Source organism: Desmodus rotundus, chromosome 13 (assembly GCF_022682495.2).
Source record: "Desmodus rotundus isolate HL8 chromosome 13, HLdesRot8A.1, whole genome shotgun sequence".
NCBI classification, from domain to species: Eukaryota; Metazoa; Chordata; class Mammalia; order Chiroptera; family Phyllostomidae; genus Desmodus; species Desmodus rotundus.
The window spans coordinates 73,267,197-73,294,778 of NC_071399.1; the positions used below are offsets into that span (position 1 = coordinate 73,267,197).

The following is a 27,582-nucleotide window of genomic DNA, read 5'->3' on the forward strand; positions in this document are numbered from 1 at the left end:
GTTTGGGCCAAGTGCCAATGAACAGTGAAAAAGGGAGCCGCTTAGGTACCTTCTCCGAAGCCGGGCTGTTGGCCCGGTCAAAGCTGTCCGCGCTGCTCAGCCGGCCTCTCATTCTGCTGGCTCCCTGGGCGAGCGAAAAGGGTAAAATTAAATCAGTCATGTGGTCTGAGGTTTTACTTTAAAACGACTGTAACAAGCAGTTGCTTCTTCGTGTTAGCACTAAACTGATCCTTTTCGCAGCTCACTAAATTTTCTTGGTAGTGTTAACAGCCATTCCAGCACAGTAAGCAGAACTATTCACAATCTATGTCCAGCACTTCTAAATCGATCATTAGATAACTAGATACTCGGGCCAAGCTTTTTGGTTTTCTTGGTTCCGAGGTTAAACATCACTCATTCACACAATCAGGAGATTCCCACAACGTCGGTGAGAGCCCTGGCACCGCTGTGTGCCATGAAACCATTTATGTTGTATTATTTCCCGTGCGAACAACTGTAAATCTACTTTTGCCCCAGCCTGTATTTCCCCCACGTTATCCAGGAAGAAACTGAGCCAGTTTTTGAAGGAAAGAGAATGGAAAGGCAGGCTGGGAGCCACATCATAGAGAAGGTCTGAGACAAAGTACCGACGGAGGAGGGGTTCTGTGTGACCCTATAACACAGGGGCATGCCCGAAGGAGAGTAACTGGGAATACAGGTCAGTGGGACGGCGACTCTGCACAATAAAAAATGCACGACACCTGTGTAGCAGTTTACAGTTTTACCGTTTGTGGCCAGACAGTCTTGGGTTTAATTTTTTGAGGGAAGGGAGTTCAATTTCATTTCAATTTTTAATCAAAGTGATACCTGCACAATATTTCAAAAGCCAAACTGTGCTACCAAGCTCCAAATGAAGGGTGACGGTCACCCCCCGCCCCCTCTCTCACACACTGAAAACATTCGCCAAAAGCAAACACTTGAAAGTTTGTTTTGATGCTTCTGGTATTCAGCTTCTATTACTACTATTCCTTAATCTTTCCACTCCGGGCACTATTTATTCACTTCCTACGTTGGAAGATGAGACATTTAGTATTTTTACTTCATTTCCCACCCCTATGCACACTCCTTTTCTCTTCTCTCAATACAGTTATGTCACAAATTTCAGTTAAAACAATAATTTGTGATTAGATTATTATGACTTTATAAATAGTGTTCATATCTGAGCTATATGTTTGACTATTGTTACAACTTATAACTTGTATAGTTTGTTTTGCAAAGAGTTAACATCCACTTCAGCAATCACTAATGTATCTTCAAAGTTACCAACAGATCTCCAAATGGTCAAACATCCCATAATCCATCAGTTACAATGTTCTTCTTTTTCTTTGAGCTACCCATTATGAAGACCTCTATCTGCCTGCCCCGTTCTGGCCTGGTTGCAATTTAGTCTTGCTGAATAGATCTCCCCGGTATTTTCCTTCACTGTTAACCTAGAAATATCCTTTAATGCTCCCCCCCTGTGTTGGAATTTGTTTCCTTAACCCCATGGCTTCCTCTTTTTTTAGTTACTTCTGCATTTGAGGGAGCACAGAATCCTTTGTGAGAAAGGGAGACCGGGAACTAATTTTTTTGATTTACCTATCTGTAAATGTCATTACTCTATCCTTGAACATCATTAACAGTTTGGATGAATATGTCGTTTGGTTAGAAACTGACCTTCAGAATGTTAGCACTGCTCAGGTGTCCCTGGCACAGAGATCTAACACCACTGTGATTCCTGAGCCTTTTTTGTGTGACCTGCTATTTCTCTCTGGAATGGATTCTACGCTCACCCTTGGCATTCTGAAATTTCACAACTATGTGCCTGGGCACGGCTTCATTCAGTCACTCTAGTGTACATATTCTGAGCCCACTAAACCTGGAAACATATCTATTAGTTCCGAGAACTTGCTAAAATGATTTCTTTGAACATTTCTGCATTCATCTTCTCTTTCCAGAACTCCTACCATTTGGCTTTTTGGATCTTCAGACTAATCCTTTAACCTTTTACCCTGTTCTCCTATTTTCCATTTCTTTAGCATTTTGCTTTATTTTTCTGATGATTTCTTTTAATTCTAGCTTCCTTGCCTTCTATTGAGCTTTTCTTTTTATGTCTACTATCAGAAAGTTTTAAAGTTCTTTCTAGTTCTCAACTGACTGTTTTGTATTTATGGTATCCTATCTTGTTTCATAGAAGCAATATTTATTCTTATCTGTGTATATTAATCAGAGTTTCACATCTTTGGTGGGTCTCTAAATAACAGTTATGACCCTGGCTGGTATGGCTCAGTGGATTGAGTGCCGGCCTGCTAACCAAAGGGTCGCTGGTTTGATTCCCAGTCAGAGCACATGCCTGGGTTGTGGGCCAGGTCCCCAGTGGGGAGCACTTGAGAGGCAACCATACACTGATGTTTCTTTCCCTCTCTCCCTCCCTTGCCCTCTCTAAAAATAAATAAATACAATATTTTTAAAAAGAAACTATGTAAACAATAAAATTAAGAGCCGCATCTATTACTGCTGAATGCTTATGTGCTATGTACCATGGTAAGCATTTTACACTGCATTATCGCATTTATTCCTCACAAAGATTCCATCAGGTAGGTGTAGTTTTTAGCTCAACTTTACAGATAAGGAGACTGAAGCTCTGGTATGATCCCGTCACCAAGGTTTACACAGCTAGTTCAAGGACAGAGTAGCGATTTGAACCCAGGAAGCACAATTTAGAAGTGAAGCTCTTGAAATCTTACCCAATATTCCCTCCTGCAGACAGAGCTTTGTGAAAAGCAGAATTACAAATAAAACTAAGTGGCCCGCATTGGTACAGTGTAGGTTTTGCAAATGCCCAGACACCGACCGGGGTTATTTCAATTCTGCAGTTCTCTACCTTAACATGACACACTTCTAATAAAAACTATGTTTGACTGACAGATTGTTGGGTTAGTGTGTGTGGCCAAGAGATAAATGCTGTAAAGACCAGGTCACTTTCTGCTACTTTTTCAGCTGCTACTTACATGCCACCCTGCCTGGGTATCTTAAACAGGCTGTTTGGTCACAAAGGTAAAAGGAGTCAGGTGGGTGGCAGACCACTGGCATTACTACGACAGCAACTTAAATTACACATTTTACTCGCAGTGGTGTTTTATCCACTTGTTTTGTGTGTGTGTGTGTGTGTACACAAAGAAAACCAAACTTACTTTAATTAAGTATTCACACATTTTTAACAAGTAAAGATACTGGATATCAGTCTGAAGAAAACGTGACATTTGAGCTTTCCAATGACTCACACTTTATTTTACATCCCTTTTTCAGAAATGTGCACATTAAGAAATGTACTCATAACTATTTCCCTTTTGGGAAACTTCAACCTAAGAACAAGCAACAAACAGCCAGAATACAAGGCTGTCTTTTCACCTCTGCACAGACAACTTCTTCAGTTTTACTGTATTACGATTTGGCAACACACACGTCAAGCCTTTTCCCTTGGGCCCACTTGTTAATTGTGAGTGAGCTGAGCTACTGGGCTATTTAAAAATGTATCCTATTTCATCAACAACTATAGTTAGATAAATAAAATATTTTGATATTTAAAAATGGCAGCAATTATGAGCCAAGCTTCATGGCCGAAGTGTCAATGTTCTACTTTGTACCCAAAGAGGAAAAAGACCTGGTAAGTTTTAGAAGCAGGCCAAACCCCTGCTGTACGTAACCTTTGATACGACATAGCCAGCTGCCAACCTCCCCAGTAAGTCCCTTCCGCCGCACATGGTACCAGCAAGACCTTGTTAGGTCACATAATTTATGACTCTCGGCAGCATGTGTGTCACGAAAGCTACAGCAGCCACCTTGACCGAAATAGATTGGCCGTGCTCTTGCGTAAACTGTTCTTACCGTCATTCATGGCTATGCAGGCGGCACTTCAAAGCCGGCGGTGCGGGTACTGCGCAGACTGGCTAGTGCTGAGTGGGGACCCAGAGAGTAACTCTCAGTACCCTTCTGCCACTTGGTCAATGACAAGCTTGCAGAGCTCCCACTGTTCGTACCATCTCACATCTCTACTGTGACACTTTCCTAATAAACTGACGTTTCATTCCACAGCAACGGGAGGCAAGCAAGTAGCAGTAGGCCTGCTTCCCAAACAGGGAAACTGGCTTAGAGAAGGCAAATAATGTGTCCAAAATCAAAAACATAAATTCTGCTAGGGTCAGGTCTTGAATTCAGGTCCCATGCCCATGTATTCAAATGGAGTCTCACTGAAGCATAGGAGAGAGGGGCAGAGGGGAAGGAGAGGAGGGAGGGAAGGAAGGAGGGAGGGGAAAGAACATAACTAATTTAAAAATTTTGAAGAAAAGGAGGTAGTAAAATTTTATGAAAAACTGCATTAACACACTTCTGAGTAATCTCCTAGATACTTTCTAGATTCCGTTTCTGAGATAAACTAACAGCACTGAGAGCTAACTGTGCCTGCTGCAGGCTGCTGTTAGAACTAGAAGAATCTCAATCATTCAGAAAATACCTATAAAAGTATTTTGAGTTCTAGCAAAATAAAAATAAAAAACACATTAAGAGCACCCTGTATCAGAAGTTACTATGCCCGGACGCTCTGCGGTACTTTCTTGACCTGGACACCGTTGAAGGTGACCGGCCTTCAACGGTGCACTTTAACAACAAGTTAACAAAATAACAACAAGTTATTTTGTGCACTGTGAGTCACTTGGGTTGGTTGATATTTCCTCGTGACCAGGTTCAGGGACCGCCCTTTGGCAGGAATGCCACAGGCGTGGTGCCGTGTTCTTTGTATCGGGTGTCCCATTGCTGATGGTGTTCGGTTTGATTATTGATGAAGGTGGTGTCCGCCAGCCTTCTCCATTGCAAAGTTACTATCTTCCTCTTTGTAAGTAATAAGTATTCATTACATCCAGTCAATATCCTGATCCTGATCAAACTCTCGATGTATTAATTTATTTCTCATGTCAGAATAGACTCAGGTTTCTTCTTTTATGCAACAGATTATAATCTGTTACTACCATTTATTTTGATGCTCATATGTCTCCGATATCACCAGTGGGATTTGTGGCTTTTGTGTCTTTACGACACAGCAGCACCTTCCTCTGAGCACTCCTCTATGGCCCAGAACACCAGGAGGCTCCAGCCTTCTTTCCTCCTTTCCCTGCAGCCACGGAATCAGCCATGTCTCCCAGGATCCCCATGCCTCTTGCAGAATGATATACAGAAACCCAAATGGGTGCTAGTTGTCACCCAGCTCCTATCAGGGGACAGAGCCAGAGACCATATGTACACATTTACACAAACACATATGCACACATGTTAATACATAAATTATCTGAGTCCTGTCCGGAAAGTATCCAGCCATGTCCTATGTAAAAGAGAGACATTTATTGAAGAAGATACAAAATACAAGAAACATTGTACACGGGACAATGATGCCTCAGTCCCCTTCAAAGTGGGCACCTTGGACCTCACACAGTTCTCCCAATTGCCATCAGTTGCCCCATTGTATTTTCCTGAATCTCATCAATGGTCTGAAATCTCTTCCCTTTCGAAGGCAATTTTAGTTTTGGGAAAAGTCAGAAGTCACAGAGCACCAAATCTGGGTTGTAGGGGGACTGAGTCACCTGGGTGATTTGATGTTTTGGCAAAAAACTCTGCATGAGGTGTGATACATGAGCAGGTGCATTGTCCTGATGAAGCTGCCCATAGCTGCGGCCTTCTGAATCATCTGAATAGTTTCCACAGAGGAATGTTCAAGCTTAATGCAAAATTTGATGCCAATTCGTTGCTCTACTCACTCGCTCAGTCATTTTGAATGTGACGGCCACATAGTACACATGCTCACTCAATAGCATCTGTTGCCCCCACTGACTAGTACAGTGAAGTCGTCATTGTTCACACATGCACATTCCAGTCCACTCTCCTTGGCTGCCAGGTTACATCGATGTCACCCAAACCATTCTTGTTATGTTGACAATGGCTGGACTTTTTCCAGACAGACCCCCGTACATATAACATATAAAATTCTATTCCTCACAAATATAAACAGATAGATTAATAACCAAGACTCCACACCATTACTTCAGTGCCAAATGCAACAACACAGAACTCATTATAATGTCCTCTCTTTGCATATGTGTAATTTCTCCTAACATCCCACTACCCTTAATACATTTATATATTTGATCAGCCCTGTGTGTAACCAATCTCCACAACTGCCTCCTCACAGACACTCTCCTCATCCTACACAGGTTCCAACACCCAGACACGGATGCTGTCCTCACACCACACAGCCTCTGACTCCTGGCGTCGGGCACCTTGAGTGCCCTCTGCCCCCCACTCTGGCCCGGGAACCCTGCATGGGGCTGTCCTCACCCCACACAGCCTCTGACTCCTGGCGTCGGGCACCTTGAGTGCCCTCTGCCCCCCACTCTGGCCCGGGCACCCTGCATGGGGCTGTCCTCACCCCCCACAGCCTCTGACCCTGGCGTCGGGCACCTTGAGTACCATCTCCCCCCCACTCTGGCCCGGGCACCCTGCATGGGGCCATCCCTCTTGAGGGTCTCACCAACTCAGGCTGCAACTTCCTGAATGAGGCTGCCTTCCTAACCCAGCACGCTCCTCACCACACTCTGGTGTCCACATGCTGCACTGGGCCACCCCCACACAGCACCCCAAGTGGTCTGTCTCCCTGCACTGAACCACTGTGTCTCCCCTACCCCCGGCCCCAGGACACCCATGGGCACCCTTGCTTGACCTCATCTACCAGCATTAGGACTGAGTTGTTCAGGAAGAACGAAATGAAGGGGAAGAGGAATCACTGTGCTTATTTTTAAATAGAATATTTTCTCTTTCCAAATTTACTAAAAGGAATACATAAATTTCTGTTAACTTATACTCACTGTCTTCAACATTTCTTATCAGCTCCTAAAATGAGCAATGAAGGATTTCTTTATAACTTTATGTGGCAAATGATAAAAAAGTTCCTATAGTATTGAGCAACAATATCCTATTTTCCCTTTTCTATACATATACCTCTATTAATAAATGTCTATTACTCAAATTCAGATATTATAAGCACCAGAATAAATCCATATCTGAGAATGAAACTGAGGTTTAGAGATTATTTTAAATAAGTATACCTAAGTTAAATTATCTTAGTAGTTTTCTTTTAAAGAACTCTTCTGTCAGCCAGTTGAGATGAAGCAAAGCAGCTAAAAGATACAGACGTCAATGCCCAAGTCTCAATGTCATCTTACCCTTGAGAAGATATTTTCCAGCGAGCTAGTTAAGGATCTCTTAGCTTTATTTTTCAGAATGTCAAGTTTGAACCTTCCACTGCTTGTTGCATTTTCCGGGATTGTACTACTTGAAATAGTCTATAGGAAAAAAAAAAACAGATAAATTTTAATTTAGGACAACTCAAGTGTGTACGTCCAGGGTCTACACGCAACATGTTCATTTTTGGTCACGAAGTTACTACACAACTTTGTGCTCAATGTCCTTTCCTTAAACCATACTTCCTCAACTTCTCTGATCAGCAAACTTTATCCCCTCAAAACTCAAGACCCTCTGCCTCTGCCAAACATCTTCCTCTTGAATTCTTTAATTCTTTCCTCTACCCTTACTCTCGACTCCAGCTCCAAAGCTAAGACGTGGCTACTTTTTTGCTCACTGCACATTCTTTTAAAAAGCGACTTTGTTGCCTCTATTATATGAGTCCATTTATCTGTCTGCAATCCCTTTTGAAATAGTTGAGCCCTTCTCTGGGAGGAACGTATTCATACAACACATTTCTGTTCACCATTACCACACAGCTTGGCTCAGAGAAGTTTCTCTAGAAAAGCTTGTTCAATGAATAAATTAAGAAACCACTAATACAGGGATGTCTGATTTGTCCTGAATAAAGTGAAATAAAGACATAATTTGCATTAGTGTTATTAAGAGGTAAATATGTAATCATCTCTTTACATGCTGTTGCCGGTGGTCTTACTTTATTTGTATACAGCTGGAAACATGTTCTAAACCACATGCACCAAAATATCATCCCTCAGTTTGCAGCGAGAATAGCTATTTGCATGATCCTACAATTTGTTTGGGTGTTTCTATTTACCATTCAAGACTGTGTAAGATTTCTTTTTAATAATCACCCGAGGATATATGTATTGCTTTTAGAGAGAGGGGAAGAGAGAGAGAGTGGGGGGAAGGGGAGAGGGAGGGAAGGAGAGAGAGAGAGAGACAGGGAGAAACATTGATATGAGAGAGAAACGTCAACAGGCTGCCTCCCATCCACATCCAGCAGGGGATTGAACCCACAACCTTTTGGTGTGCAGGCCAAAGGACAACACTTCAACCAACCGAGCCACCTGGCCAGCACTGTGTAAGCATTTAATGAAATACGATGTTTGAAGGGGTTCAGAGGAACCCTCCCCAAGACGTGCTACTTTGGCATGTGGATTATTTTGAGATGAAGACAATCAAGGCTCTGTGGGCTCCAGAGGAACTTCTCCCTCTCCCTTAAAGAATTCAAATCAGGGGCCTTGCCCATAATAAGAGTTATCACCAGAAAAAACTTATGAACTATCTATAGGGCAGGGAAAACTTCTAAGTAGAGAATACCTGCTCTTCTTATCATCTTCTTATCAGCCTGCAAAGCCCTTCCTCCCCTCAGAAGCCCAAGGCACCTTACCCCATCTTCTACCTCAGAATGCCTCGCAGACCCCATTTCCCCTGTCTGTGCCTGACCCTCTCTTGTTCATGGGGCCTCCGACTCCCTCAATACGTGGGGTTCCCATACACACGGATGTAACTTAATGTGGTCATCGTCTCTTATCAATCTGTCTCCTGTCTATTTGATTACTAGACCAGCCAAAAAATCCTAGAAATGTGGAGGAAAGTTTCTTCTTCCTCCGCATGTTCATATAAATTTGAAATAAAATGGATGAATGTAACTAAAAATTCACATTCACATTCACTCTAAACCATCAACATGTTATTAATGTTTTTATGCAAAAACCCCCATAGATGTTTTTACATTTTGAAACTATAATTATTTTATCCCAATATGCCAATTCCTGCTAAAATTTCCTATAAAACTACTAAAGTGCCAAAAAAAAAAAATCTCATAGGACTTTAGCCCTTACGATGAGAACACAAAGGAAAGAAACTCCACTCTGATTTTCTGTGAAAATTTGACTAAACATGGTAATAAAACAAAAGCAGGCCGAGGGAAAAACCTCTCCGCACCGATGGGCCTTCCCCGATGTGAACGTGGGTCTTCTGCTTGGCCTCGCAAAGCTGCCTCAGATGCAAAATCACAAGTTCATTCTCCTCCTGGTCATTGACTGGCTTCATTTTCTGTGGAAAAGACAAAACCAAGAGCACACCACGGAAACACAGCTTCTCTTGTTTTATTTTACTCCCACTTGATTTTTATCTGTCTGGCAGGCAAGCCTAAATGAAGCTCAGCATTAACTGCTCTTGGATGCAAAAGGAACAATGGCATTCTAGTTACTATCATAGAGCACTATAGGACATATATCTTCAACTTCAGATACAGAAATAAGAAGAGGAACTTAGAGAAACAGGATCTGATTCTCATTTCTTACATCTCATTTGTGAGAATTTTAAGTCATGTTACCTGGACTCGTTCAAAGATGTCAGCTTGCTCATTATCGGTCAGTGATGAGAGATGCCTCTGAATGACCAGTTTGGCTCTGGGGGGGTAGAGACCTAAGGGAAATGATGGGAATACATATTAAACCGAGTATGGCTGCAGAAACAAGAATACCAATAATATACTGCAGCTTATCCCTTAGCCAGCAGGCTCTGAAGTTAAACCCTCTCAAGGAGCTGCGGCCCCTCCTACAACAAAACTTGGAACATGGCAACGAAATCATTAACACACAATGGAAAACCTCCTCAGCCGAACCACCGGCCCCTGTCAGTGATCCTGAAGTCAGTTTATTAACAAAACATTTCTAAGTGATAGCACATCAACCCCTTAACCAGATACCACGAACACAGTAACAATGGAACTGGGTACCATAGAAACATTTGGTGAATTAACTTATCCTAGCTCCTGACATGGAAATAAAAGCTAGACGCTAGCCTTGGCTGAAATCTCTAAGAATAAAACTTGACCTTTAAAAAAGAATAAATAATAATGTTAAAGGCAGAGCTATGGCTTAGTCAGGCACCCCTTCTTCCTCACGCAGGTGTTGTTCTGTGGTAACAAAACTTCAAAGACCACATGAAAATGTAGTGACATTCTTAATGTTATTATCTTTCCAAGAAATTGTCTACTTCTTTATATTACGTTATTTACACATCTATCACACTGTTACACATAATTTATATTAAAGCCTTGGGTGAAATTTTTTTTCCATGAAAACATTTTTTGGTTGTATAATCGTTTAAAAAGAGAAAACATAATTCATATGTAAAATGATTCCAATGACCACCTATTCTTAAAGAACACATCTCCTTTACATAGTTAGGTGCCACTTATAATACTGCTACTATGCTCTGATGGGAAAGAGGAGACCTAGCTATAAATAACACTGAGTGAACCTTCTAGGTAACTGAGCACTTGAACATCGCTGACAGAATCACATCAAAATACACATTGTTTGAAGAGAACTTGAATTCGTTTCTGGCCGTCAGAATGCGTGCAGTGCCGCGGGTGAACCTGCTTTAAACCACGTGTGTGGTGCGCAGGGGGAGTCAGTTAGAAGCAAGTTTTTTTGTGAGGCGTGAAACACAGTTCCCAGAGAAGCTCTGCGGCTGCACAGAGGAACAGCAGGCCCTAGGCCCTGCGACTCGTTTTGGTCAGTGGATTCTGGATTCATAACTCGTATGCTTTCTCTTTAGAAAGGTCTTTAAAACTATAAACACTTTAGCTGCCACCAAACTGAGGTCCAGTCCTATATACATATAAACAGGGTCCTTCCCATCCCTATAGCTTCCCCGTGAGTTAGAGCCAGTTTCGGATGGACTATCTACTGGTAAGAAAGTTTAAATTTCTTTTCTGTAATAGAAAATATATTTTAAAACACATCTACAATGTCATTGTTAAAAAGAGGGATACAAAGTTGCTCCTTTACTGCTAAGTGTATAGCTTTGTCTACATAGACAAAACTTATTTTTACGGCGTGAGGTCTGAAAACTATACATTCAAAGAGGAAAATATCACTCATCATTACTCTATTAACTTTTGGGCCATATTTGCTGTCGAATAAAAAAATATATATGCTTTATATTTTATTACCCAAGTAATATAAGCTTAAAAATATTAGAACGTTAAAAACAGAGCTAAATTTGCCTTTTACAGAATCAGTGGGAAAACCAGTGGGATACGGACTGAAATCTCAGAAAAAGAAAGGACATGAGTGGAAAAAGATGATGAAACTCAAATGAGGTGTTTAGTAGGGATAATAATACCGCACCGATGTTAAGATCCTGCTCTGATCAGGGCACGGGACTACAGAAGATGTTAAAACCGCGGCGGGTGGGGAGGAATATTGTGAAACCCACTACAACTTTTATGTAAGTCTGAAAGTGGACCACGTTTTCAAAATTGTGTAAGAAATACAGGACAGGGTATCATTTTATGTATTTCTCTGATACAGCATTAAGGTGTAGGTGCTATCCAGCCAGTTACTTCCTTCACTAAATAATGTAATTTTGAGATGTATCCAAGTTCATAAACAGTTAAACTTAACTCCCATTAATTGCTCCATTATATGAACTTACTTCAGGTGCCCTATTGCGCACATTTAGGCTGTTTCCAATTTTCCACTATTTATGAATAATACAACCTTGAAGATAAAAACGTCACCTTCTGAACCTAGATAAGAATAAGAGTTTCTCTTATTAAGACATGGAACTAACTGCTGGTTAACAGGGTGTATGCAGTTTTCGGTTAGTGGGTTTCTATTAACTGTCCCCCGAAATGCCGTGCTGACTTGCACTCCCATCGGCCCACATAAACGCATCACTGTCTCCACAATCTCACCAACCGCTAATCTTGTTGATTCAATTGGCGTGTCTATGACATACAGTGAGATTGAGCATCTTCTCATTTTTATTACTGGACCTTTTAATTTCCTTTTCACAGACAAGTATTTTAATATGATTTGCATAATTTCTTACTGGTGGTTTTATCGTTTTCCTGTAGATAATAAGAGTTCTTACAAATTCTAAAAACCAACCTGCTATTTCCTCATTTGTCACTTATCATTTAACTTCCAAGGAAGCAGTTGCTGCTACATAAAATTTTTTAATTTTTAGGAAGTCAAATCTGCCAATGTCTTCTTTTAATAGCTTTTGCATTTTTGTGTCTTAATAAAGACTTGTTCAAGGACATCGCAATATTCTTATTTTCTTTGAGTGATTTTAACATTTTGTTTACTACACACTAAGGCCTTTGATCCACCTACAGTGAAATTCAGTAGGATAAGTAAAAGGAAACTTTATCTCTTTAAATAGCAAACCAATTCAACACCATTTCTTGAGTAATTCAGCCTTTCCTCCACAGATTTATAGTGTTCCCTTTACCATACACCAAAAAAATGTCCCATTTTTGGAAACGTTATATAATATGTTTGAAAATAATGTGCATTCTATAAAATTATATATAATTACAAATTTTAAAATCTGAATATTATGTGTAAATAGTCCTTGATTGCAGAGTTGCATTGATATTCAACAAATACTTGCTATTCATCATCGATTTTGCCACATGACTATGGGTCTGCTGCCTACTAAAAAGAAATCACAATGTGCGTTTACAATGACTGGACCATTCTCTGCTTTGTTCTGGAGTTTGCACTCTCCCACCTATTATAACACCGATGGTGCTGAACTGCATTCGCTGGCTCAAGACCCGTCTTCTACTCTGCACTCGGTAAGCTTTCTGAGGGCCAGTCCTCATCTCAACCACTTCTGAAGCCCAAGTGTCCAGTATGTTGCCTGGTGCATAGGAGATGCTTAACAAGTGTTTATTAAATTGTGTTTCTTCTCTCACGCAGTATTTTTCAAACTTTTTTTGTTAGTAAGACCATAAAAAGAAGAAAGGGAAGGTGAGTCAGAGTCATCTCTCCCTCATGCCCCTCCCCTCCTAAGAATACATTAAAAACAAAAAAACCCTGCTTTATGATATCACACCAATTATCTCTCTCATGTTTCAATGTCCCTCAAAGCCACACAAGTTTCATTCCCGTCTTAAACCTTCAGGAAAAAGGCACACATCGAGTGAAAGGGGCTAAAAAGAAAAGATTAAACAGTCGACATTCTGAAATGGTGTTGCTTCTCTTCTTTCATTCATCAAATATTTAGTCAGTTCCCACTGTGTACACAGCACAGTCTTAAGAACTGTGGGAAATACAAGTTCCTTCCTTGAGTCTGCCTTCAGGAAAAAAAGAACTTAAGAATAAAAAAGAAGAAAGAAAGGGAGGCAGGAGCCAAGCACCTAGGAGAGACTGACAACGCAAATTCCACTGGTCGTGAGAAGTGATTCTTTGGGCCCTTGATTTCCATTGAAACAAAGGACCTTTCAATGACAGCAGCTTTCTCACTTCCCCAATGCCAAAGCAAACTCCTCTTTTGCAAAGGCCAAGCTATGCTGTACCTTCAACCCTTTCACAGAGCTTATGCAGGGAGTGCATGGGGCAGGCCTCGCACAGCTTGATCTGGGTCTTGGCACTCTGCAGGGCAGCCGCCGTCCTGAAAGCCTGTTTCAGAGTCAGCATCACCTCATCCACCTGCAGGAAGCAACAGAACTCAGGTCTGTAAAAGTACATGAGCAAGGTAACACATTAAAATCACAACAGCAACGTGAGACTTTGTTGGTGCTGACTAAATAATAAATGATGGAATTTTGATGGCTATGGAACTCTATTTTTTCATCCTCACCCAAGGACATGCCCGTTGATCCCAGAGAGAGGGGAATGGAGGGAGAGAAAGAGGCAGAGAAACACCGAGGTGAGAGATAAGCATCCATTGGTTGCCTGTCACACGCGCCCCAACTGGGGACAGAACAGGCAACCTAGGTTTGTGACCTGACTGGGAATCAAACCTGTGACCTTTCAGTCACAGGACAATGCTCCAACCAGCTGAGCCCCATCAGCCAGGGCATGACTTCAGATCTTAGAGAGAAAATACTGTCTTGAAGTTAGATTTTTAATTATACATTTATTTGAAAGTTGGATGAAAAAGACCATTTTTAAATGTAATCTTTATTGTATTTTTTCCATTACCATTTAGTCCCCTTATACCCCCCTCCCCCAGCAATCACCACCCTGTTGTCCATGTCCATGAGTCCTTTTTCCCTTTTGCTTCATCCCTCCACCCCCTCCCCTCCCTTCCCCCATTAGCTGTCATCCTGCTCTCCTTCTATGGGTCTGTCCCCATTTTCCTTGTCAGTTCAGTTTGTTCATTAGATTCCACATATGAGTGAAATCATATGGTACTTGTCTTTCTCTGACTGACTTGAAACAAGACTATTTTAATGTGTGTAATATAATACTGATCTGTTATCGAATGCTATGTTTGAATCCCACCAAATGTTATGCTATCCCAGGCGGGTTGATAGTCAATTGGGTCTCTGTTTAAGTATCAGACAAAGACCTCTTTGGAAGTTTACCTGCAATACATAATGAGCAACAAATAGGTTTACTATTCACTTGTATTGATATGTATCCTATTTACTTTATCCTTCTGGATGATGTTTTAGTGCAAAAAAACAAAACCTATTTAAGCAGACTTCTGGAAAGGAAATGAGTTCAATTTCAATAATGTTGGAGAAGTCTATAAATGTTGCTCATCCTATCTGTGTGGCCTCTAATTTATTATCATTTTGCTCCTGACTGGTGACACTAAGAGGTCCTGACCTCGTGCTGTCCAATAGCTGGTCTCGCCCCTGGGCCAGCATCTTGAAAGCGGCCAGCTACTTTCTTCCTTGCTCCTCCAGTGACTCATCAGTAAGTCTGGATCTAGCATCCTAGTTTCCCAGTAGCTGGCTGCTTCTTCGGTCAACTGACAGCTCATCCTCAGGCTCTGTTAAACCAACCTCAGGCCATGTGGCCTTGTCTTGGCCAGCAAACATCAGTGTCAGGTGTGGCTCTCCCACACGACAGTCAGATCCGGCTGCAGAACTGAGATCGAACTCTCGTCTGCATGGGGAGCTATGAAGCACGAAGGGGCTCATCGGAACTACCTTTAATATTCAAAACCATTCACGGCTGCTTGTAAACTGTTTTGTTTTAAAGACTCTTATTCCCCTTTCCCTATGACCTAGTTGAAGAATAACCTAATATTTAAAGGATTTACTCTACTTCTGCATTTGAATGTATGCGGAACCTAGAATAAAAAGAAACTTTATTCTTCTAATATTACAAAAGGAGAGATCAAACACTAAGTAGCCAGTCATTAGTAGGTTATGTTTTACTGTATTACCAACAGTTTAAAAGGCTTATGAATAATTTTATATCACTCCATGAATTAAAATGAATTATTCACAAGGTCTGGTCTTTTACACTATAATTAAGAATAATGATTTCTAGTTCTTGAAAAAAAAAGCACTACATGTTTAACCCCTTCAAGTTTTGATTTCATTTGACTTATTATGTATTCAAAAGCAATTTTAATTACTTATGCAAAAGTTTACTTATTTCTATTTTCTCATTTCTCATTTATTTAGGGCTCAGCTTTCATGTAGATTTCTTATTTTTTATTTAGTAACACTGATGTGTAAAAAGGCCTCCAATGGAAAATACTAAACTTTCATGTTTTCTTATCTATTTCTAGATGAAACAAAAGGCCATTTTAATGTCTGAAATATGATTACCAAATTCTTCCAGCCATAAATATTACTAAAAACTTTACATGACTTCTGAAATTCTAAGTGTTGTATTTTTTTAAATCCACCTATAAGTTCTACCATGGGATCAGAGCAACTAGAAGTTCAAATTAGCATAATATGAATAACTTAATTGTTTTTATTCAGCTACAAAAACAAAAATGTCACAGGTTGTGTCAAAAGGTTAAAAGCTAAAAAATGAGTAAAGATAAATCAATCATATAGAAACACAAAGACAGTATTCTTAGCGTTACCATCAAGCAAAAACTTTTCCAGTGAAAAGTGTGAGACAGGACAAATAAATCCAATTTATGCTATTCAGGTGAAAATCCATTCTGAAGACGATGCTCATAAGCATGTATACACCAAACTTAGGTATTTCGTGGCATTTTAGCAAAAGCCTAAGGATCAGAGTGTGTCAGGACTGCAAACGATTATTGAGTCTACATGGATGGAGAGCAGGATGACAGTTAGGGGGAGGTTAGGGGGAACAGGGACTGAGCAAAAAGGAAAAAGGGCTCATGGGCATGGACAACGGTGTGGTGATTGCTGGGGTGAGGGGGTGTAAGGGGACTAAATGGCAATGGAAAAAATACAATGAAGATTTTTAAAAATACATAAAAAGATTATCGAATCTAATCCTCTGGAAAAATTTAAACCTAAGTCTTGGTAGCCTGGGTCTTTATTTATTTTTTTTGTTAGACTTTCCCTGGGTATTTATTATTATCTGTATTTGTGGCATTTTACCTTCTCCTTTCCTATAAGTAGTAGTAACTTCCAATTTTTTCACACCTCTTAAACCAATTTTGGAGAGAACAGAAATGACATTTTCTACAAATCTCAAGGGTTGGTTAAACAAAATTAACCCACTTATCTATAGCTTTATTTGATAAAAGAAGGAAGGAAGGAGTACTGAGCATCTAAACTTCCAGTATAAATAACCCTCTGGGGCCCATCAGAACACTAGACTATTTATCAATTCATAGCCATTGCTACAAAGAAGCAAAAGAAAATGCTGATTGTGTATTCTTCGTACTCACAGAAGTCAGCATGTGCGGTTTTACAATATATTGTCTTACACAACTGCCAAGCCACATCAATCACACAACACTGCATAGGCCTATACTATTTGTTTGACTGTTTTGCTTTGCTCCATTTGTCAGCTGCGTGGGCCATCCTCTGTTATGCAGGAAATTTACACTTAATTTTTCTTCCAGCTTGCAGTTCTGATGTCTCACTCTTCAGTTAAGATGCCTACTGATAAAATTAAACAGGGCTTCAGAGACTCTAGTACGGGCCTGTTCTTCAATAGCGGTGCCAAAACTGAGATGCTCGTCCAGTTCAGTGTAGGAGGAAGACATTCTCAGCCGGTGCAGTCTGTTGCCCTAGTCACAGAGAGTCTTCAGGTGGAAAAACACAGCACGTTCCCAGACTTCCTACTCTGAATCCCTGTTTCGAAAACTCGTTCCCCATGCACGAGGGCAAAACAAAAATACTAAAACTACAAACAAAACAAAATGTGTAACAGAGGTTGGAAATAAGAAGGTTTCACATTGTCTTCCTTTCACTGTAGATGATCCAGTAATGAGAGAGTTAACGGCACCCAGGAAACAATTGCCTGAAGTTAGGAGTAATACACTCCATCACTCAAAACACCCTTCACAGGCACCCGATATCCTAGACACACTCACAGGAGCATATGACAAGGACACGAATGGTCCTAATGCTGTGGGATTCACAGTCTCGTGGAGGAGAAAGTTGTGAACAAATACACACTGTGGGGATTTGAGGGAACCGTGAGTGACCTGTGAATAAGGTGTTGCAAGAGCTCTGACCACAAAGTGACTACAGAAGTCAGTTCCTGAAATCAGGCGTCAGAAAAGCCTTCACTAGGATGTGATATTTAAGCTGGGTCCTAAAAAGTACAGGATAAAAAAGAGGAGGTGGACGCAGATTACAGTAGGGCAAGGCCGGGCCTGCTTCACATCCAATGAAGCAATAAGAAAGAGAGTGTAAAAACAGATAATGAAGGCACAACACGACCTCCTTGTTTGGAAGCAGGGCAGACCCTTGAGGCCCACCTGGTCTGCGTCCCTGCCCGACGGTGCACCCCAGCCACTCACTGAAACCCTAGATCTCATGTGTCACATGCATGAACCACTGGCTGATTCAGCAGCAGACCAAATGAAAGCACCACCACAGCAACCGTCACACCAGCTCTGAGGTCTGGCCCAGAAAACAGTCGAGCGGGCAGAACAGCATGTGTGAGGTCACCATCCTGGAAGGGTGAGGCCTTCGCTGGGGGTGGAAGAACAATGAGGCAGGCCCTTCTGCCATGCTAGACAACGTAGATTTTATCCCCTAAAAAGGAGGCCTAAACTGTTTTATTTTAAAGAAAAAAAATTTCTTTAAAGAATAAAGAAGAAAATTTTATTATTTTTAGAGGGGAAGGGCGGGAGAAAGAGGGAGGGAAACATCAATGTGTGGTTGCCTTTTGCACGCCCCTTACTGGGGACCTGGCCCACAACCCAGGCATGTGCCCTGACTGGGAATCAAACTGGCAACCCTTTGGTTCACAGGCTGGCACTCAACCCTCTGAGCCACACCAGCCAAGGCTAAACTGGTTTTTGATAAAGAAATACTGTGGGAAAGAAGACCATAGCATAATGTAGAAAGTGGATGGAGGACATCAAACCAGGGGCAGGGAGACTAGTTGGAATGCAATAGTCTAAGAAGATAAATGCCCCGATTCAGGGAGCAGAGAGAAAAAAGAGGTGAGATGGATATAAGGGACATTTCCATGTCGAGTTAATGGACTCTGGTGAACAGTAAATAGAGAAGGTGAAGAAGAATGCATTGTGGTTTCTAAATTGGGAAGTTAGATGAATGGAGCTGCCAAAATAAAATATGGAATATATGACAGGTTTGCAGAAGGCAGGAGAGCTAAGGCTCCAGAACATGGGGTGGGAATCAGTCTTCGATAGAAAGAGGAACAGAGTGGGGAGGTAGTGAGGGGTGAGCCGGGCAGGGGTTGGTGAGGAGCAGGGCATGGGTGGCAGACGACCCTACATTGTCATGCTCTACCTACCGCTTACTTGGTTGGCATTTTGCAGTATTGTATCATCGGTTCTCTCTGGCTTTCTCTCTCTTGCTTCCCCTTGGCTATTCATCTACTCCCATGCCTTCAACTGTCACAACAGCCATCATAACATATCATAACAGCCATCAAATTTCTGTCTCCAGCCCAAACTGAACTATTACCCAGTAGTCATCTGGATATCAACACTTAGATTTCTCATAGGTGTGGTTACTTACCTAGAGTGAGAACAAAACTCAAATGGATCTCTATTGAGTAAGAAACCGTTAGTGATAAGAATGCTATAATCCCTGGAGGAAAAGGTTGAGATCCAGAAGGCTCTAGTCAGGAAGTGTCTTTGTATCAATTCACTTCCACGTCTTCATTATTCCTACACTAAGTCCCCACACTGAGACAACAGGAGGCGAGAGTTACACAGAACTCGTGCACCACGGAAATGAAGAGGACGCTGCCTGGCTTATTTAAATACATCAAAGTGGCATATGGGAGAAATATTTGCGGGAGGATTATCTGTATAAGGAAATATGTTTCTTCACATTTTGGTGCTACATCTAAAGGTTTGTGTTAAAATGGTTAGGAAAGATAACACAAGTGGAAGAATAAGGGAGAAATTTTAGGGAAAATATCAATATACTTTTATTTACTCAGCTCTATTTTCAAGTTTGCCTTACATGTTTCTTTTCAAACTCCAACATAAAAGGTGTATGGAGTGTGGGAAGGTGAGGGGTAGTGAAGACAAGAATTGTCTTTCCAATTCCAAAGAAAGAAAATGAAGGCTAAACTAAGGCCATAAAGAATGAAGTATTTTAAAAATAAAGACAGGGCTAATGAAATAAAATAAAATCATTCTTTGCTGTGCTGTATAAGCACTATCTATTCTGAGATGTTACAGCAATTAAGAGTAAGAAGTCAGAGGCCTTCCTTATCTTCTTACGCAAGCAATGGAAACAGTTAAAGCTCTTCTCCTATTACTAGACTTGTGCTTGCCTCCTAGTAAGATGACTGAATTTACTGAACTCAAGAACGTATCTTGACTTAAAAATTACAGTGACTTTGTTTTAAATTTTATGTATTGATTTTAGAGGGGGGGGAGGGAGAGAGACAGAGAAACATCGATTTGTTGTTTCACTTATTTACACATTGTTTGGTCATCCCTTGTATGAGCCCTAACCAGGGAGCGAACCTGCCGCCTTGGCGTATCGGGTCAATGCTCTAACTAACTGGCCACCGGCCAGGACCTACCATGACAAATTGTGTTTTTCCTGTTGTTGTGTTGCTGAAAGAGCAGAGACCTATTTCTAGTTGTCCTCTCCTTTTTCCGGTGATGGCTGCTCTGTGAGGCTTGGCTCACAAGAGACGCGTGGCCCCTTAGCTGGGTGTGTGGGCAGGGGCACTCGCACTACTTACCAGGGATTCACTGGCACACTGGAACACGTAACAGATATACTGGCTCAGCCCAGGCTCTGCTGACTCCCGGCAGATAAAGCCAAAGTGATCGACATGCTTTATACCCTGGGGGAGGAAAGGAAGTGGTTGTTTATGGGGATATGTCCCTTTTAACCAACACCATGGAAATCAACATTAGTTCTAAGCCTTCACACTTCCATGAATCTCCCTACAGTGCTGTGATAGACGACATAATGTCATAACAAATTTACACAGTGGACTTTTGATACATAAAGGGTGAGAACAAAAACTTTTTTTTTTCAGACAAACATTGTTTACTCAGGGCCACAGGAATAAAAATATGATGGCATGATCCACTGACTCTTGTAATAAAAGTGCTTCTCAGTGTTTGCGAGTAATGGAACTTACAATTTATTGGTATACTTAGAACAGGCAGTCTGGTGATTCATCATAACCCTGTTCTTGTCTATATGAGGCTGAGAATCAGAAAAACTACATCTAACAATGCTCCAATTAAATGATGGCATTGCCAAAAGTGCGCATGAAAAACACAAGAATATTTGTCTACTTATAGACATTAAAGAGCTACACCAGCTAGAAGACAATACATTAAAGAAATTGTTGCAGATGTCAGTTATCCAAATTCACCAATCACTGTACTTCCTGAATGCAGGCTACATAACCTCAGCTACACTTAATAAAAAATTCTGAATCATTTGTGAATCTCAGTCAGCCTGAATACATTCATAACCAATTAGTAGACAGTACCTTCTTATGTTAATAGCAAGCACCGGACTTTGAAAAGCCAGTTAGGCAATAATTTATAGTTGCTCTGCAGTCAACCTAAATCCCTATGAAAAAATTTAAAAAGAGGGATTTGGAGTCACACGGATCTGAGCTTCAATCTTAGTTCAACCACCTACTTGGTACGAGACATCATGTTGGGTTGCTAGTAATTACCTATGAGGCCCCATTTCTCTTGATGGTAAGAAATTTTTGTGATTTGGAAGTAAGAAATATCTATCATTGTTCCTGGCACATTTGATAAATGGTAACCACTATTCTTGTAATAATAAGCTCCAGCTATCCAACAGATAGGAAAAAGGAAATCAACTCTGATAAAAAGAAAAAAGTCAATAGAGAGGATTGAGGTGACAATTCATGAGGTGAAAGTCAGCTCCATCTGGTACAACTCATTAGTGACTAAAGAGTATCTCTTACCAGCTTAGTACTAACTGGAAAAAAATCATAGGACCTCATTAGCTCAGGGAGTCTTTAGGCAGTGGCCCTGCTTCCAGTAAAGAAAACCACTGTCTTATTCCCCGTGCTTGCCAGGGACACGGTGCCACAGATTCCGAAGAAGGAAACATTAGCTGGTGTGCATATGTTGAAAAGCAAGCCTGTTCCTGAAATGTGGCCACCCTGTATCAGCTCAATTCCTGAATGTGGCCACATTGTACCAGTCCAATGCTGTGGAAAGGAGTAGTAAGGAGCAGGGCCACTCAGCAAGGAGCAGAGGTTAACGGGACAATTATTCCTTTCCCTTAAGGACTTTCCACAAATTTATGTCATATTTTTGTTTAATTCTTTTTCTGGTCTAGAATGTCAGAATAGAAAGCTTACTTTAAAAAAAAAAAAAGGAAAAATCACATTTGAACTGCCTGTTTTACATATTTGGTTTGGCTGGTTCTTTTTGTTTTGGGTTGTTTTTCCCCCCTTTATCTATTTTTTCCCCTTGGGTGTTCAATGAGCATTGCCAGTTTTCTTACTGGAAAGGCTTGGGGACTGTGGGGGTGAGAGGCACTTTTTTAGGATGATTCTTTGTGCTCTGGGGGCGGGGGGCAGTCACTCCACTGGTTCATACACCACCCGCTCCCCAGTACTTGGCACAAGGACCTACATGTAGAAATATCCACTCAACCCTTATCAAATACCTAAGTGTCAAGATCTGTCTTAATGCATCTCAGTCTGATGCAGAATCAGACACCACAGACTAAGACACCTGCCCTCACACAGCTTTTGATCTTGCAGGGACTCCCAGTAAACAGATAATTATGAAAATGCTCAGTACATACTTTTTCTGTGCAAGTGGGTAATCATTCTACCCAATTTGTTGTCCTTTAAATAGGAAATTAGAAGTTTGCAATGTATTCTTCCTTATAGAGGGATGCTGCCTCTCTGTTATTAGAGTAGAAAATGTTTACCTTTACACATAATTTTACGTCTCCACATAACAGAGCAAAATGAAACACCATTAGCTGAGGTTGAGGTGAATAATCAACAAGACGTATAAAAACTTGTCATTTTCAAAGGGGAAGATGTCTGAACATCATATCTATGGTACCGCTAACTACAAATTTTTAAAAAAGCCAGTCTTGACGCTCCAACATGGAACTGTAGGAAGGGGTCCTGGTGAGACCCAGTTCCCTGTAGGTACATCTAAGTCACCTGGCTAGAACAGAAGTTAATCCTTCCCTATTCCCGTGACTTCCTCAGAGGCAGCATCACATTTTTAACCTGCCCACATTTACATTTAGAGACTCCCTCTACTCCAACATCTTCCATTTTTTTCTATGTTTACAATATATTTAGGTAGTTCTACCTTTGGCATATTCTAAATTATTAGTATGGTAGTTAGGACACTAGTCAGTGCCTAACACGACCTTGTACACGTTTAGCTGTACCAATTATTCAAACGACTTTCAAATATACAGTGTGTGAAATGAAAATAAACAAAAGTACATACACATGCCAAAGCCTACTTTTCAAACTTTAGCATTTGCATCAATAGAACTTGAAAGTACTGGTTCTCCTTTCACTGCCTGGTTACAGAGCAAAGAGCAAATATGACTCAGTGATGCCCACAAGCCCCACTGCCCGAGCTTTGGAGAAACACTGTCTGTGAAGGCATTTTCAGGAGAACTCGTCACCACAAAAACTCCATCGGTGGAAGGAATTTCATGAAGTGACGCTATGAAAAGAAAAGGCTGACGACAATGAGGGCAAACTATTATGACACGGACAAACCTGGACAGGACTTCGTCACTGACAAAGACACAAACACATAGACACACTTAGCTGAAGACACACCCACTTGAACAATTAAAATGAAAAAGAATGTTCCAGTTCGAAGATGTGAAAGCCCAGTTACTTTGTGGTTAATTTAGAAGCAAGATTCAGTTGGTTTCCTCAAAACCATGCTCTACTTCAATACATACCTGTGAACAAGAAGAGATATCTTTAAAATTCTTTTCAAGCACAACTGATTTAGTGTCTGGACTGATAAGGTTTACCTCAAACCGTCCGACCTTAAAAATAAAAACACTCCAATTAATTTCAACTCACGAGGACCTAGCATCTTACTTTACAATTAAATATTCAACTACTAACACAGAGTCAAGTGCCATATCCAGATATAAATATTCACATGTGCTGCATCATCCAATCCAACCAACATTTCACCCCCAAATATCAGCTGCCTCATGCTTCTTCCTTTGTCTAAAAAAGTCATAAAAATTGGGTTGGTCTTCATTTACAAGATACAAGAAACTTTTTTTTTCAGATTAAAAGTGATTCTCTTTTCAAAAAAAAAGTGCAACCTTTCCTTACTTTGTGATTTCTAAAACTACCAATTATTGAATTATAATTTATAATCATACTTTCTCCCAAGTGGTCAATAAAAAGGTCTACCAGGGTGGGCAAAAGTAGGTTAAATTACCAGCCATCAGTACCTAAAAGATAAAGAAGGTTACAAAATAATAACACGAAGAAGACAAATAAGTCAAAAATACAATAATCGATAAATAAGAATAAATTTGTGTGTCATGTACTCACAACTGTGAACCTACTTTTGCCCACCCCTGTATGTGCCATTGGGCAGATAATTTTTTTAAATTTTAAGTAAACCACCATTCAGAAAAATTAACAAACAGCAAGGACTGTGGCTCACTAAGAAAGAGAACAGATCCAATGGCCTGAAGAAGAAGGAAAACAGGTAACGGATCACCAAAGACAAGATGATAGGCATTTTATATGCCTAGAGTTATTTTTAAAAGAAAACAAAAAAAACTAAAGAACTCCTGGACTTCTGATAAAGCAAATATTACACACAGGGACTATTTACCAATGTGTGGAATTTCCTTCTCCTGGGTTTTTTACAACAGGATATAAGGACAGTCATTCTTCAAGTCCCATCCCCCCCCCACCCCCAGAAAACTCGAATCGTACAAACTCAGGATTAGAGAAGTGCTTTGTTAACAAGTGAAGTCCTTTGTAACAAAGTAATTGCTACAGTGCTTTGTAACAAATTAAGCTCTTTTAAGTGGAACTATTTTCTATACCCTGCACAACTTCAGAAACTTCTTACACTTAAGACATTTGACACCCAGACTGAACCTAGCTTGCACCAAATTATTTTAATCCCCGACCCAGTCAATTGTCAGGCCTACAGTGGTTCTTTAACATTCTATTTTGTGTGCAATCTCATCTGAAAATAAACCTGTGAGCCTCTGAACTTTTTTTTTCTCTGAAACCTTTCTCCTCCATGCCTAATCACACCCCCTGTCACATCTTTACATGCTCTGCAGTTGTTGAAAAACCAGCAACAACACTTACTGGAGAACCACCTAAGGCAAACTGCTGGTGATATTAAGAGTAATCAATCGTCTCTTCTTACTCCTTCCACCAGCCTTCCAGGGGGCTCCTTTAATCGCTTCTCTCTCCATCTCTCCCTGCCCTGCTCCCTCATTTCTTACAATGCACATTCCACCTCTGCCTTTCGGCCCCTCTCTCCCTCCCTCTGCTCCTTCCCCTCCCGCACGATCTGCTTTTCCCGGGGGAGAGAATTGAAGCTGGGTAACTGCAGAATGGGGAAATGGGAGGGGCCGGGCGCCTGGCGGCTCGCTCCAGCCGCGCTGGGGCACCCCGCCAGGGCAGCACCTGAAACAGCATGGTCCTGTTCTTCTCCGAGTCCGAGGGCTGTACGTGACTGGGCGCGCTGGCGTGTCTCCTTCGCAGCTGCGGTTTTTGGCTGTTCTCATGGACTTTCCTTTGCAGGGCTCCGGTGACGCTGCTGCACCGAGACCGGAACTCCTGCTGTTCATCAAAGCCAGAATCTTCCAAAATCCGCTCGGGGAAGCAAGATCGGGAGCCGGACAGCGCCGGCTGGCTGGCCACCGTGGGTAAGGCGGGGTGGGAGTTGGCGTCGCCATCCTCTTCCTCCAGCAGAATGTCTGAGGGTGAACTGGGCCCCTCCACTTCGAAGATGACCCGGTCGTTGCCGGCCTCGGGCCCGCGCGGCTCGCCCTGGATCTTCAGGCGCTGCTGCTCGTGCAGGCTGAACTTTTCGATGCAGTCGTCGATGAGGCTGGACGGCGCGTTCTTGTGGGTCACGGTCACCCTGCCGCAGTACAGGACTTCGAACTTCTGCGAGTTGTAGAAGGCGTCCTCGCTGTCTTTGCTGGGTTTGGCATCCTCCTGCATGGCAGCTTTCGACAACTGCCTTATGCTGCTGATCACCTCGGGAACCTAAAGAAAATAATTAGACAAACTTATTTCGGTTGACTCTTTAGGAGTAGTGTATGTTGACGTAGCCTGTTATTATCACACAGAATGTATTCTCTTACTAAATGATAAAATATGGAAGGCAACTGTCAGACCCTACATAAGAGAAAACACATTTAAATTACACTATCAGACATCAATGCCTCAAAAGATTGACATGTGATGACATCACTATTATACATCCCCATTTTGAATGTATACATTTCCCCAAAACAAACCATGAGATGATATAGGCCACTGCTAACCTTTAATAAATCAGAGTATATCCTTCGAGTACTTTCAAAAGTTACTATGAAGGGCATCAAAAGTTAAAATGAAGGGAAAAAGATAAATTTTAAAAAAGTGTAATGACCGAAAATACATGAATGAATGAATGAATGAATAAGTGTTACTATGAGCCTCAGCTGAAAGGAACCAAAGTTTCAACAAAGAGTATAAAATAAATTTTCCGGAGGGATAGGTTAAAATCCAGACACCCTTCATCAGCATTAGCCATCAGGGAAAATACAAATTAAAACCATAGTAAAATAACATTGCACATCTATTAGAGGTGCTAACATCAAAAAGACCAAGAGCCCACTGGGATGTGGAGCAACCGGAACTTGCATACATTGTATTCAAAAAACTGTTCAGCAGTTTCTCAGGAGTTAAAACACAGACTTAACTCAGGACCTAACAACTACGGCACTGCTAAGATTTAGCCAAAACCCTGAAAACATAAGCCCACACAAAAGCTCGTATACAAATATTCATAGAAGCCCTGGTCAAAAGAGCCCCAAACTGGAAACAACCCAAATGTTCATTACAAGTAATACTCCCTAATCATCAGGGAAATGCAATTCAAAACCACAATGAGACATCACCTCACACCTGTTAGAATGACATCATCAAAATACAAGCAGTAAGTGCTGGTGAGGACATGCAGAACAAGGGAACCCTTGTGCCCTGTTGGTGGGAATGTAAATTGGTACAGTCGCTATGGAAAACAGTATGGAGGTTCCTCAAAACATTAAAAATAGAACTACCATATGACCCAGTAATTCTATTTCCGGGTATAAACACAAAGGAAACAGAATCACTGTCTTGAAAAGCTGTCTGCAGCCCCGCGTTCACTGCAGCGTGATTCCCAGTAGCCAAAATGCGGAAACAACCTAAGTGCCCATCAATAGATAAGCGGGTAAAGAAGGTGGGAAACGCATGGACACACAAACACACGGAATATTATGTGGCCATAAAAAAGGAAATCCTGCCATTGGGGACAACATGCGTGAACCTTGAGGGCATTTTGCTGAGTAAGTCAGACAAAGAAAGACAAACACTATGTAGTCTCACCTACATGTGGAATCTAAAAATAAAAATTAAAAAAAACGGCTCATAGAAACAGTGGAGGGAATGGATGAAGGGGTCAAAGGTGCAAACTTCTAGTTACAAGATAAATAAGTTCTGGGGATGTAATATACTTATTACTAGACTTATTGTGGTAATCATTTCACAATGCATCCATGTATCAAATTATTATGTTGTACACCTTAAACTAATACAATGTTATATGTCAATTATATCTCAATTATACTGAAGAAAAAAGTGAATGGATAAACAAAATGTGGTACATTCACACAGTGGAATACTA

The 27,582-nt window shown here is 41.2% G+C and overlaps 1 protein-coding gene across 2 annotated transcripts in view; it reads right to left on the reverse strand.

Annotated features, from left to right (window-relative positions):
- Positions 1-27,582, reverse strand: part of TBC1D4 (TBC1 domain family member 4) — a 172,786-nt gene that overhangs the window by 41,412 nt on the left and 103,792 nt on the right. For both annotated transcript variants that reach the window (XM_045201816.3, XM_053916306.2), the window contains exons 2-9: positions 25,329-25,916; positions 23,609-23,698; positions 20,391-20,495; positions 13,658-13,790; positions 9,668-9,759; positions 9,274-9,384; positions 7,287-7,406; positions 50-124 (exon numbers count right to left, since the gene is read on the reverse strand). In XM_045201816.3, coding sequence (XP_045057751.2) covers positions 50-124; positions 7,287-7,406; positions 9,274-9,384; positions 9,668-9,759; positions 13,658-13,790; positions 20,391-20,495; positions 23,609-23,698; positions 25,329-25,916 — 1,314 coding nt within the window. The remainder of the gene's footprint in view (positions 1-49; positions 125-7,286; positions 7,407-9,273; positions 9,385-9,667; positions 9,760-13,657; positions 13,791-20,390; positions 20,496-23,608; positions 23,699-25,328; positions 25,917-27,582) is intronic.